Source organism: Vigna unguiculata, chromosome 2, assembly GCF_004118075.2.
Source record: "Vigna unguiculata cultivar IT97K-499-35 chromosome 2, ASM411807v1, whole genome shotgun sequence".
NCBI lineage: Eukaryota > Viridiplantae > Streptophyta > Magnoliopsida > Fabales > Fabaceae > Vigna > Vigna unguiculata.
In genome coordinates this window covers 28,403,086-28,415,783 of record NC_040280.1, presented here as the reverse complement: position 1 = coordinate 28,415,783, position 12,698 = coordinate 28,403,086, and the positions used below count along the sequence as shown (strand labels likewise).

General features: G+C 29.9%; 1 protein-coding gene and 1 long non-coding RNA gene across 2 annotated transcripts; one reads left to right on the top strand and one right to left on the bottom strand.

Annotated features, from left to right (window-relative positions):
• Window positions 1-2,875: 2,875 nt before the first annotated feature.
• LOC114174715 lies at window positions 2,876-4,781 on the bottom strand. Its single transcript, XR_003602700.1, has 3 exons — window positions 4,286-4,781; window positions 4,063-4,145; window positions 2,876-3,959 (listed from the first exon to the last, which is right to left on the bottom strand). It is a non-coding gene; the product is annotated as an uncharacterized LOC114174715 (long non-coding RNA).
• Window positions 4,782-8,203: 3,422 nt separating this feature from the next.
• Window positions 8,204-10,961, top strand: LOC114174622 (probable polyol transporter 3; the record flags this gene model as incomplete). The annotated part of the gene is made up of 3 exons (XM_028059450.1): window positions 8,204-8,221; window positions 9,338-9,437; window positions 9,592-10,961. Coding segments are annotated over 3 exons (1,488 nt in total), but the record flags the coding sequence as incomplete, so codon positions are not given.
• Window positions 10,962-12,698: the final 1,737 nt, after the last annotated feature.

The window sequence follows — 12,698 nt, the reverse complement described above, 5'->3', positions numbered from 1 at the left end:
AATATTCAAAATATGCAAAAATAAATTTACATTCACTTCAACTTTGATACAACTTTGAAAAACAATTCAAAAAATATGATATTTATTTAATATAATTTAAATTATATGAAATATCTCACAATTTTTTTCTTGTAATATCTTTTAATATATAAAAAAGAGTCGTATAATTCTTTTCAACAGTTTCGTGTATTTTCAGGTTTTGACGTAACCGTAGTGTCAGACTTTAGTCAATGTGATTTGCATGTGAATACAAAGTACAACATTTCATCTTTTGCAACCTGCGATATGATGATCACTCATGGCATGCTGTTAGTTTAAGTTTAATGTCTCATTATGTTTATATGTGATGTTAAATTTCAAACCATCATACTCGTATGCGGAAACGAAAAAGGTTTCATTTTAGGTCAACTCATCTTACTTCAACAGTATTTAGATATGATGTTAATAATAAACAGATCTAATTGAAAAATACTTCAAGGTAATGAAGAAATTAATAAATTTTGATATTAAATTTTTACTTTATCAAAATTGATTTAACAAGTTAACCTCTCACAACATATTTTTGTACACTACAAAGGACCAAAATCTTTTAACTACATATTAAAGAAAATAATATTTACTAATAATTTCATATAAATTGGTAATAGAAAATAGTTTGTCATAACTTTTACAAGCATGATACAGTTTTAAATGAGAAATCAAACTCATTACCTATCAATCATAAGATGCTTCACACCAATATTCTTAAAACTATTTCACTGGACCAATTAAAGCAATAGTTCAATATTTAATAGTCAACACTACAGTAAAACAATACTTGTAAGACAAATATATGATGTAAGAATAAAACAAATATACAAAATATAATTTCATATTTCAAGTCTCAAAACTTTATCCTGGTTATAGTCTCAAAGTTATACATTTTTTTTTCTTAAAAATAAAAATATGTTTAATGTAATAAGGATATATTTTTTTTTCTTAATTTTTCAATATAATAATGTAGCTTGCAAGTTTCGTTAGTTGAATTGTGAAAGTGAAGTTTTGCATCTACCATTGTTATTATGAAGAAGATGTACAACAGTGTGTCTGATGTCATCTACAGTGCAAGTGCAACAGTGTTTTACAAATGTTTATTATTAAAAATAATAATAAAACATTTAAAACGACCTTAATCATCCAATTTGGTATAGATAAATTTTTAAACCGATTCTTGTTCCGAATATTTTGCGGTTTAATTGAACTAAATTGATCTTGTTACTTTAGTTAATGGTTCAATTGAATCGATAAATTTAATTTATATTGATTTTTAACACAATTCTATAAATACAATAATAACATTGATGAAAAAAAAAACAGTTGTAATTAACTCAACAAACTTTAAATTTAAGGTGGATTTGTTTAGCAAAGAAATCAACGTTCTTGAATAAATATGAGTGATGGTGATAGCATAGTTTTCACTATAATATTTGAAGTTGTTATATTTTATTATAGTATTAACTATTATTGTTAGTATTAATTAATTGGGGATTAGACGTAAAGGGGTTTGGTTCTACCGCTTTCAAATCGGTTTAATGGTCTTTTCAAGTCTTACATTAACACCAAATGCAAAGTATTTGGACTTGTCCAAGTGCGCGGTGTGACGCGCTTCAAATTTAAAGTAAATTAATTATTACTAAAATTAGGCACAGTGATTAACACATAAGCAAAAGATTAGGAATATTAATGAATATTCATGAGTTTAAACTAAGCAAGATTAGAGTTGAAATATTGGAATAGAAGGAAAAGGCCGGCACGTGTTGTTGTATTTAGTTTTTGAATTTATTTAATTTTTGTTTTTCTCTGCCTGCACTGTGTCCATCATGGTTAACATTGACTTGGATAGCATTTTCTTTTCCAATTCAAACAATGCATTATTTTTGGCATAAATATGGGACCCTTCTTCATTTGTTTTTAGGGTTTTCAACTTTCTCTCTCCACAGCAAAGAGGGGACCAATCACTGTCTTTTGAGTCAGCACTCAACATTTCATTCATTCATAGCTATATGCACATTCAATTGCACATTTAATCCGATCCGATACGTTCACAGAGAAAATAAATATCCAAATCAAATCATGCCAATAAAGTCCTTTTACCCTATGTGCTGGGTTCCAATTCTGGCATCTAACTATTTTTAGCACAACGAATAATACTTTCTTCTCATTTTTTATTTCTAACTTCTTGTGTTTTCCTTTGTCTATTTGGAGAAGTTTAAGTTGCTCATTAACTCTCACATGCCATTAATTCTAATGCTTCTTCTTTCAGGCAGCACGCCATGGACAATTAGAAGCTTTTCCTTGTCACCATTAAATACGCAGAAATCTCTCACTATATAAACTACAACTTAATTAAATTTATCTGACTACACCAACGAGTTGTTATTTATGGGATACAAAGTATTCGGACAATTATAGTATTTAAGTGTTAACCAAACATTATTATTTCATTTTACACCAGATTTTAATCTATAACTTCAACCGAAATCCAGAAATTTCAAACTCCAAAATAAACACCATCGAACATGTTGATATGACTTAATAGTATACTGTGTACAATTGGTGTCCATAATCTTTCTTTCTGCCGAAGAAAAGAATCAAAATTTAGGACAGCAGAAGTTCATTGATTCGCAAAAAAAAGTGACGCGCTGTGAAAAGCCAAAAATTCCAAATTCCAAGCAGAATCCAAAACACAGATCATCGTACAAAATCACCATTAGAATTATATCAGCGAAAACCAGGTTAATTAACAACAAGTTGTAACTGAAATATTCTTTGAAACATCAAATTTGCTTGAAATAAAAAGTATGTCTGAAAAAATAATTAATAAAACATCCTTAATTTTTGGTTTGTTCTAGTTTTGGTGGCGGCGTGGGAAAAAAATGATCGCACGTCAATGACCACTTCATTACATTAGAAGTTCTCTTCCCACTATATGCATAGATATGGATAAGAGTGGGGAATTTGGACGGTGAATTATGTAACCAGCCTTTTTAGAAGCTCGCATATGTGACATGAAACATTTGAAAAAGGAGAGTTCCATCATTTTCCTTTGTGAGATGCGATGGCGACTATAGGTGGTCATAGTTTCAACTTTCAACACTGGCCCCCCCTTTGTAATCATGCTTCTCCTCTTGGTACCTCTACCACCAGCAGTATATTCTTCACACTCAAGCCAAACTCAACCAATCGCATGCTTTTTTTTTTCTTCATTTTCTACCACCTATTGCCACTTCTTTTAGGCCAGGGGAAGAGAAACCAAGGGATGCAAATAACTTTCACGTTTGATTAGACACATGAAAATTCAGTTTCAGCTGATGGATCATTTTGTTTTCAAAGAAATGACCATTCTTTTACAAGTGTAATGTCCACGGAGCATTAACAAACGAACGAACAAACAAACAAACAGTAAGTCACACTCTTTCTTTGCACTTGCAGTGGTCATCAATGAGTCAAATGAGGGTCATTTGGTTTCACCTTTTCATTCATTTCATATCAATTATCTTTTTTTTTTCCCTAAAGCCAACTTCACAACTTGGTTATTGTTTTTGTAGTTGAAGATCTTATGTTTATAAGAGTTATGTAGAAAAAAAATTGAGATGGAATTGAAGCGGTTTCCGTGGCAATGAAAAGAATGAAGTGGTAAAGTGAGTCGATAGAGGCTGGTGTGTCCTGAAAGAGGCTGAAACGTCAAAGGCATAGTGATGAAAGATAAGATCACTTTTTGGTCCCATTCTAGTAGCAATCATAAGTTCTTTTACAATGCTGAAACTAAACAAGAAATCCCAATAGGAAATCAGGAATCCGATTGAACCAGAAAGTTAAACCAAACAGTAGACGATCACGAGTTACCACTTTTGCTTTTACCTTTTCTAATGGTTGGGGACCCAGCTGATCTTGGGGCCTCTTGATATGATAATAAACATCTGTAAAATCAAATAGCAATCATCATGGATGGACAAACGTGTTCATCAGAGCCAGACAGCAAAAGATCCTGAAACCCATTTACAATTCCTTTTCAAAACTTACCCTGCTATCACACAGTAAACTGTTCAAAACATCCTCAGTTTTTCATGATGTACTCAATCTGATGTAAATACTTCAGAACAAATCTGCGAATATGTGAAAATTGTCAGGGAAAGCGAACTTTTCAACCATAACAAGTAGAGTGAAATTGGTTGAAACATTATGAACTTTCATCAAAAGGCTTGAACAATTTACCATAGCAACCTCATGAAAAAAATCAAATTACCTTGGTATGTTCTTTGTTAGAGACCTCCCTACTGCGTTTTCAACTTGCAGCCTCAATTATCTCAGCCTTCTTCAGCTTGGTTGAGTGCACTGTCAATTACAAAATCTCTTCATGAAAACCAGCGTATCCCCTTTTAGCTTCCAAAGAAGTAATTTTAGAGAACAACTTGAGAAGACTTTCAGTAATAACAACTTCACCGCAAACACTCACATCAGAACCTGAACTTTCAAATCCTTGCCAAACAACAGTAGAGCTTGTTCTCATGCCAAAATTTTCACACCACCGTGAGGATATAGCAGTGAACTTTTTGCAGTCCCTCTAGTCTCCATACTAATATTGCATGACGCTATAAGTTCTTCCAAAGAGTATTCTAGAGCAAATTGCTTAACTTAAGTACCCTTTTTTGGGGTGAAGAAGTGCTTAATAGCACTGAAACGAAGAAGTGGACGACTCTATCGTAAAGACTCTGTTAGACATGTTATAAAAAGTTGAACACAGAAATACGATTCCCAATAGAAGAATACATCAGTATTTGATCTATGTAGCCAACCCCACCTCGAATGAAAAGGCTCGGTGGTGGCTGTTATATTCCTTGGTTCAGTTGGACCATAATTTAGAAAATTAGTTAGATCAATGTTACTTCTAATTTTGTTCATGATATTTATGTGTATTTATAAATTTAGCTCTCTTAAATTTGTATTTTGTAACATGGTCACATAAATACATAGAGACATGAAGACAACAAATCCTTAACATACTGAAAGATTGAAAGACACGTATTTAAAATTACAGTAACAATGACGTTGCCTATAAAGCTGAAACTTCTGTGGTTGACGTTGATGAATGAGCAACTTGGTGTGCATGTCCTATGAACATTATTTAGGTGAGTTTGTCGGCGAATACAAATCACATATAGATTCAACCAAGTGAATAGAGTTATACATTGAGTGGTTTATTTAAGAGCTGTAATCCATCTTTCAACATAAGTGACACTGAAATGACTCAGTCAAGACAAACGAAAGCTCTTTCATCCTCCCTTACAAATTTACCATAGCAGAAACCTAAATTTATTAATTTTTTATTTACTATATTATACCAATTTTTATTTATTAACTATTGATAGTTTCTTTGTCGTATAGGTTTATGTATAAATTTAACTATAATAATATTTCTAAACTTCTTGTAAGAAAATATTTTGTTAATTTATTCGTACCTAATAGTAGTGAGCTAGATTGATAGACCCTTAGAATTACATACTCGTGATAGTCAAAATAGTAAGCCAATATCAATAGTTCGAGTCAATAAACATAATCAAGCATCATAAGCACAGTATAAATATTATTTATAAACTAATTTTAACTTATAGTTTTGAAAGTGTTTAGGAACATAGTACATGAATGTGGAGCCTGAACTCTATTATCATCAATGCTCCTATCTTCTATCTTCCTTTTTTATAGGGACAGAAGGTTTCAAGTTTTAGGCTTTGTGATGAATGTTGATTCCGTTAAATGTTAACAAATATTTTTTTCTTCAAGTATTTGTTGAATAAAATGATTGAAATAGAATATATTGAACTTTGAGGGCTCTTTTAGTGTTTCTTTCATTTTAGTTATATTGTTCGAGTTTATACATAAACGTATCAATTTAAGTATAAATTTAAATCTTACAAAATAAAAGAATAAAGTAATGTAAAAAATAATAATAAACTGATTAATTTTATTATCAACCAGGGTAAATATAGACACGACAAGATATGTGTATAAGTATTTTTTAAATATGTATGATATTGTAATGTCATTAAATTAATATATAAAATAAATTTATATTTATTAAGAGTAAAGTTAAATTAATGAAAAAAAATAAGAGAAAAAAATGATTGATGAATGAAGAAAAAGAATTGTTAGAATAGTTTTATAGAAAATTCGTAGAAATAACTATTATTTATAAAAAAAATGAATAAATAATTTATTGTAAAAGATAAAATAAGAATAATAATTATAGAGAAAAAAAGAGAATTATCTTTATCTATAGTTATAGATTAAATTAAATCTTTCCTATAAATCTTCCTTAAAATACTCAATACATACAAAGAATAATTTACATTCTTCATTTTTTTTTCTTCTTTCTTAATCTATTATATTAAAAGGAGCAAAATAATAAAAATAAAGAATAATTTAATATCTCTTTATAATTTTTTATAGTAAGTGTGTAATTAATAAAATAATATTTTTTATACTAATTTTTTGGCATAAGTAAATTTTATAAATGCATTTTCTTAAAAAATGAAGTTTAAACATAATTTAATGTCACATTTGTAAATCTCTTTAAGATAGATTTTAGATAATTTTAATATTATCTTTATAAATAAATGTTAAACATAACTTAATATCATCAAATAATTTTGTAAAGTGAGATTTTACAATTGTATAATATAAAGTTATTTTATTTCTAGTTGATATATATATATATATATATATATTTATTTATTGCATTATTATCTTGAGAAATGTTTAACTTTATTTATGTAGTAAAATTTATTAAAGATGCTATATTATTAAATTTCACGTTAGCATAATTTGATTGTCACCTATTAATTTGTATTAAAAAAACTTGTAAGTAGTATTATACGCACGGCAAAATCCAGAGATTGACATCGTTTTATTTGATTTATTGGGCTGAAAATAAGTTGATAGACAATCTGAACAATCACTCTGCATGCCCACAACCTTTCGTAAAGGGTTGAAGATAGAATATGAACTATCTACTATGTTAGTTACATTCTATTTCTCCAAGTGGCAGTAATATTTTGTCATTACACTTCAATCAAGAGTTAAAAGAATAATAAAATAATATAATATATTTCTGTTTTGCTTGAAGTGCTTTTGGATTCCATACTTTTGTAAGTCTGAAGTATATTCGTTGATGATTAATTTGTTTTATTTAGAGAGATTTATTTTAATTTTTTATTTATTTATAAAATTCACACTTAATTTTTATATCAAAGTATTTCAGTTTATTTTCGTTTGGATCAACATAATGCTGATAAACTAATGATTTTTTATATGTTACACCATTATTTTCAATTTAACAATTTTAAACTATAACAAACTAAAAAAAAAAAAATACGGAAAATGAAAACGTAAGTAACTTGAATTGATATTCCTATTCACACTTAACTCCAATTCACAAATTAGAAATGAAAGTTGAAAAAATGTACAAAATAATTCAAAGTAATCAGAAAAAAATGATAAACGATTTCTTTTTTTTTTCTTACGATGACAAGCACTTATAAAATTGTTTGAACTCAATCTCACTTTAATGGGAAATATCCATATTGTTTGGGTGGTGGTGTGAATATATATAAATTTTAATTTAAATAGAAGTATAAGGATATGTAAGTTAAAAATTTATTTTTTAAGTTCTTGTTTTCATTTTATTTGAAGTACTTTTATTTTGCTATACAGTTCTCTGTCGACTCTTCTAACTATTTGATTTGTTTAATATTAATAAAGTTAAAGTTTGCGTTAAGACACAAGTTTTTCTCATAAAAATATTTGTTTCTACTGTAAACCATCTTTCATCAATATTTAAGCAATATAGAATTGTTGAATGCGATAAGAACATCGATTATATTTTTTATTGTGATTTTATTCCAATGATGTATATTATTTCAGAAAACAAAAACTTTAATTTCATTGAATTAAATTATTTTTAGGATACAATTTTTCATTTTTACTTTTTCACATATAATTTGATACATATTTTTCACATATCTTTTGATGTTGCTGATGTAATTTGTTCACTTTTAGTTAATATTTCATTTATAGTGCTACATATGTGTGCGATTAACACTTAAATTTTTACCACAAATTCATGCAACCAATATTTATTTTCCAAATAAAATAAAAATATTTAATTATTCAAGAAAAGCAACTCGCATAACTGCTAGCTAATATACCAATATCAGATATGTCAGTATTTTTAGTCGACATCTTAGGACGGGTCATCCCAACTCATATTATGCGAGTCAAGTACTCACTGGGCCTAAACTGAGCTATCCATCCCACATTGTCATTCCTACTTCGACTGCTGATACTGCTGATAATTATAAGTTTGGGACAAATTTTTTTAACAAATTTTATAGACGAATTTTATACTGACGAAAATATTTATTAATAAACTTAAATGTGAAATTCATTAGAAATATTTCAATAAATTAAAATTTACTTGAGAAATTATTGATCATCGATAATATTCTGTTAATAATTAACAAAATTCCATACAATGAAGATATCCAAGAACTTTTCCTTCACAGAAAAAGAAGAGAACTAATATTATTAAATTCGCACTTGATGAATATAATTAAAAATTAAAAATTAAAGACCTATCGCTGGAGTTAGAGGTAATTTTTGCACACAATACTTTGAGATAATTAAAATATAGGTTTCTGTTTTTCTTGATAAAACATTCTTTAATAAAGAATTAAACCGTATTTAGTACTTAACATTTTTTATTCGACAACAAATTTTTTCGATCTCTTCAAACTAGAGAATATTTCGGTTCGTGGTAATATTCAATTGTTATTAACTCAATGTATTACGGTAGGTGTGAAATACAAGATTACTGGTCTTACTTTCTGTGGAATAAAATCTGAGAAAAATATAATATAAACAATATTTTTTCCATTGTTTTTTTATCCCCTTAAATTAAAATATGTTTTCTCTTACAAATTTTACTAGGTGCATATATACAAGTTAGTAATTTGCTTTCCAAAGATTGCTATGCTTCTGATGATGTTGAAGAGTCGTTCTGCAGAGTATTAAAAATAGGCAGAGTTAAAGAAACTTTGTTTTCATCAATACGCAAATGAAAACAATAAAATACTATTGATTAGTTTCTTTTATGAGAGTGAAGCAACAATTGCATATAACTGGTTCAATGTATATTGAGCCCTATATAATGATCGTCACACTTGAATTCTTTTCTGATCGCACAAAGCACAATTAAAAAATGATTGAAAAGGAAAAAAATGGACAGTGCCAACTGCCGAAGGAAAATGGTAATGGTGAAAATGGGGATAATCATACCTTCAACAGTTATGCTTGTGCTTGTGTGCTGGCTTCCACTATCATCTCCGGTACATTTGGTTATGGTGAGTGTCTTGTTCTCATCTCATCACATATAATTGCTATGGTTCTTCACTTTTGGATTTTAAATGTTCACAGTGCAGTATTTGGAAGTAGATTCAAGGGTTATTATAGAAGAACAAGATGGGTCACTGATTGTTTATTTTATTTTATTTTCAGAAACGGGAGTGATGGCTGGAGCAGTATTGTTCATAAAGGAAGAACTTCTGATCAGTGACGTACAAGTGGGGCTTTTGGTAGGGATCTTGAATGTGTTTGCACTACCAGGATGCATGGTTGCAGGAAGAACATCTGATTATCTTGGTCGTCGTTACACCATCATTCTTGCTTCTATCATCTTCTTATCAGGTTCCATTCTAATGGGCTATGGTCCATCCTATCTAATCTTGATAATCGGAAGAAGCATCGTTGGATTTGGCGTGGGTTTTGCATCCATGATAGCACCACTTTACAGTGCAGAGATTTCATCTCCTTCCCATAGAGGTTTTCTCACTTCTCTCCCAGATGTTTCCCTCAACTTCGGACTCTTGTTTGGCTATGTCTCAAACTACTTCCTCGGAAAGTTAACCTTGAAACTCGGGTGGAGAACCATGTTGGCTCTTCCTGCGATTCCGTCGCTTGTTCTTGTCATTCTCATGTTGAAATTGGCGGAGTCTCCAAGGTGGTTGGTGATGCAAGGACGTGTAGGTGAGGCCAGGAAAGTGCTTATGCTGGTTTCTAACACAAAGGAAGAAGCTGAACAACGGTTGAAGGAAATAAAAAAAGCAGCTGGGATTGATGAAAAGTGCAGCCAAGACATTGTGGAGGTTCCGAAGAAAAGTCGCAGTGGTGCAGGAGCTCTTAAGGAGCTGCTTTGGAAACCTTCAGCACCTGTGCGAAGGATTGTAATTGCAGCTATTGGAGTTCATATGTTCCAACAAATATGTGGAATCGAGGGTATTTTGCTATATAGTCCAAGGGTGTTTGAGAGAGCAGGAATGATAGGCAAGAGCAATCTTCTTCTGGCTACGGTTGGCATGGGAATTAGCCAAGCATTGTTTACATTCATATCAGCTTTCTTGTTGGACAGAGTTGGGAGGAGGATTCTGCTGTTGATTAGTGCAGGAGGTGTGGTTGTGACACTGTTAGGTTTGGGTGTTTGCATGGCCATGGTGGAGCATTCCAAGGAAAAGCAATTATGGGCAATAAGGTTTATCATTGTGTTTATCTACATCTGTGTGGCTTTTGTGGGTCTTGGTATTGGACCTGTAACATGGGTTTATAGTTCTGAGATTTTCCCCCTGAGGTTAAGAGCACAAGGTCTTGGTGTTGGTGTGACTGTGAATAGAATTTCGAATGTTGTAGTGGTTACCAGTTTCATTTCAGTTTATAAAAAGATTACAATGAGTGGGAGTTTCTTTTTGTACACTGCTATCACTGCTTTGGCTGGGTGGTTCTACTTTACCTTACCTGAAACAAAAGGAAGATCGTTGGAAGATATGGAGGCAATCTTTGAGAAACATTCAAAATCTGAGACACAAAACTTATAAGTACAACAAAGTTAACAGATAGATGATTATGTGTGGTTATTGCTATGATTTAAGGAAAATAATAGGTGGATACTGTAAATCACACGAGAAGACGAGAGAAGTGCATGCATAATAAGTATACGATCCAATATAAAATATGAAAGAAAGTGGCATATGGTGTACCCAACCTTCTTTTAAGTTTAGTAGTTGTATCATTATTCGCCTTGCAAATGTAAATCTTAAACCAATTATAAGAGTAAAATTATGGGTCCTACACTTTATTTTATTTCAGTCCATTATCTTTTAACTCGGGGAAATTGCTTCTTGCATCTCCTTTTTTCTTCATGCATTCCCGTAGCATGATAAAATGGCTTCTGCATAGATGGTAAATAAATTTGTTTTTGTGGGTATTATTCAAATCTGTTTCTGTTTTGACGGAGAATTTTTGAATTGATTGGGTATAAATATGAGGAATTCTGACTTTTTCAATTGGATATTGTGATGTGTATGAGGATGTACCTATCCCCACCATAATACATGTTCCCTCCTTCCCTATTATGACGTCTCACATTTAAATATTTCTATTATTTTTTAATATTTTTATTTATTGTATATTTTTCTTTCACAAAAAAAAATGTTTAATACTCTCAATAAAAAAATATTCCTTATTTATTATTATTTATTTTTGTTTCATTTGAAAAACTCTTTTTTTTGCTAAAACAATTTTCATTATTTCTCAACCATTGAGTATATATGTTGATATTCGAAGAGTTTTCTTATATATCTAAAGTATTTTTCATTTGTTTTTCTTTGTGAATTTTTTTCAGGAGTCTCTCAAATTGTTTTTAAGACACACATTTGTTAATTTTTTAATATTTTTATTTATTGTTTATTTTCATAATGTAAAATATTATTTTGATATATTTTATCTAATTATTTTTATTTTATAACTTATTATCAATCATACCGTAATGGTAAAATACTATTAAAGTATCTTTAATGGTAAAAATAAAATGAAATAATTACTAGATGAGTTAAAAAAATTAAAATTTAATAATTTTAATTTAATAAATTGTAAAAGAATATAATAAACACTTACAACACCACACACAACACCGTTAGCAAACTGGTTACAGACACAGTACCACACACAATACCGATGCTGACTCCTTTGAATGCACACCGGAATCTGTTGTGAAACCGATTCTCGCCATGGTTGGACTTGCTTCTTCACTTACACCATCACCGTGATAGTCATTACTCACCTGGACGACGACCACCACACACAGGGACAATGCTCACTCATACCTCATGAATGCAACAAAGTCACACATGACGAGGATATAATGGTAAATGTATCGTTTATCCATGTAAATCTTCGCAAAAATGAAGAGATGGAATTTGATAGTTGTCCTGCAAATCTATCGTTCCTTATCAGCTCAATTCTGTCATGAGAACACCAAAATAATTTACAATCCGTCCGTGCAAATTAGGAAATTTTAAAAATCAGCTCAAAGGAACATAATCTTAAGGTGTGTGTTTTAAAAAAAAAATATCTGAAAACGAGTGAACACATGAATTTGAGAACATGAAAAGATTGAAAAGAATAAAGTTGTTTATTTTAAAGGATAAAAAAGTAAAAGTAAAGGGAATTGAAAATAAAATTATCAAAATTTGTAAATAATTTGATAAATATGATAGATATAATTGTTAGATTATACTTTTATTTTATGATTAAAATTAATATAAAATAAAATA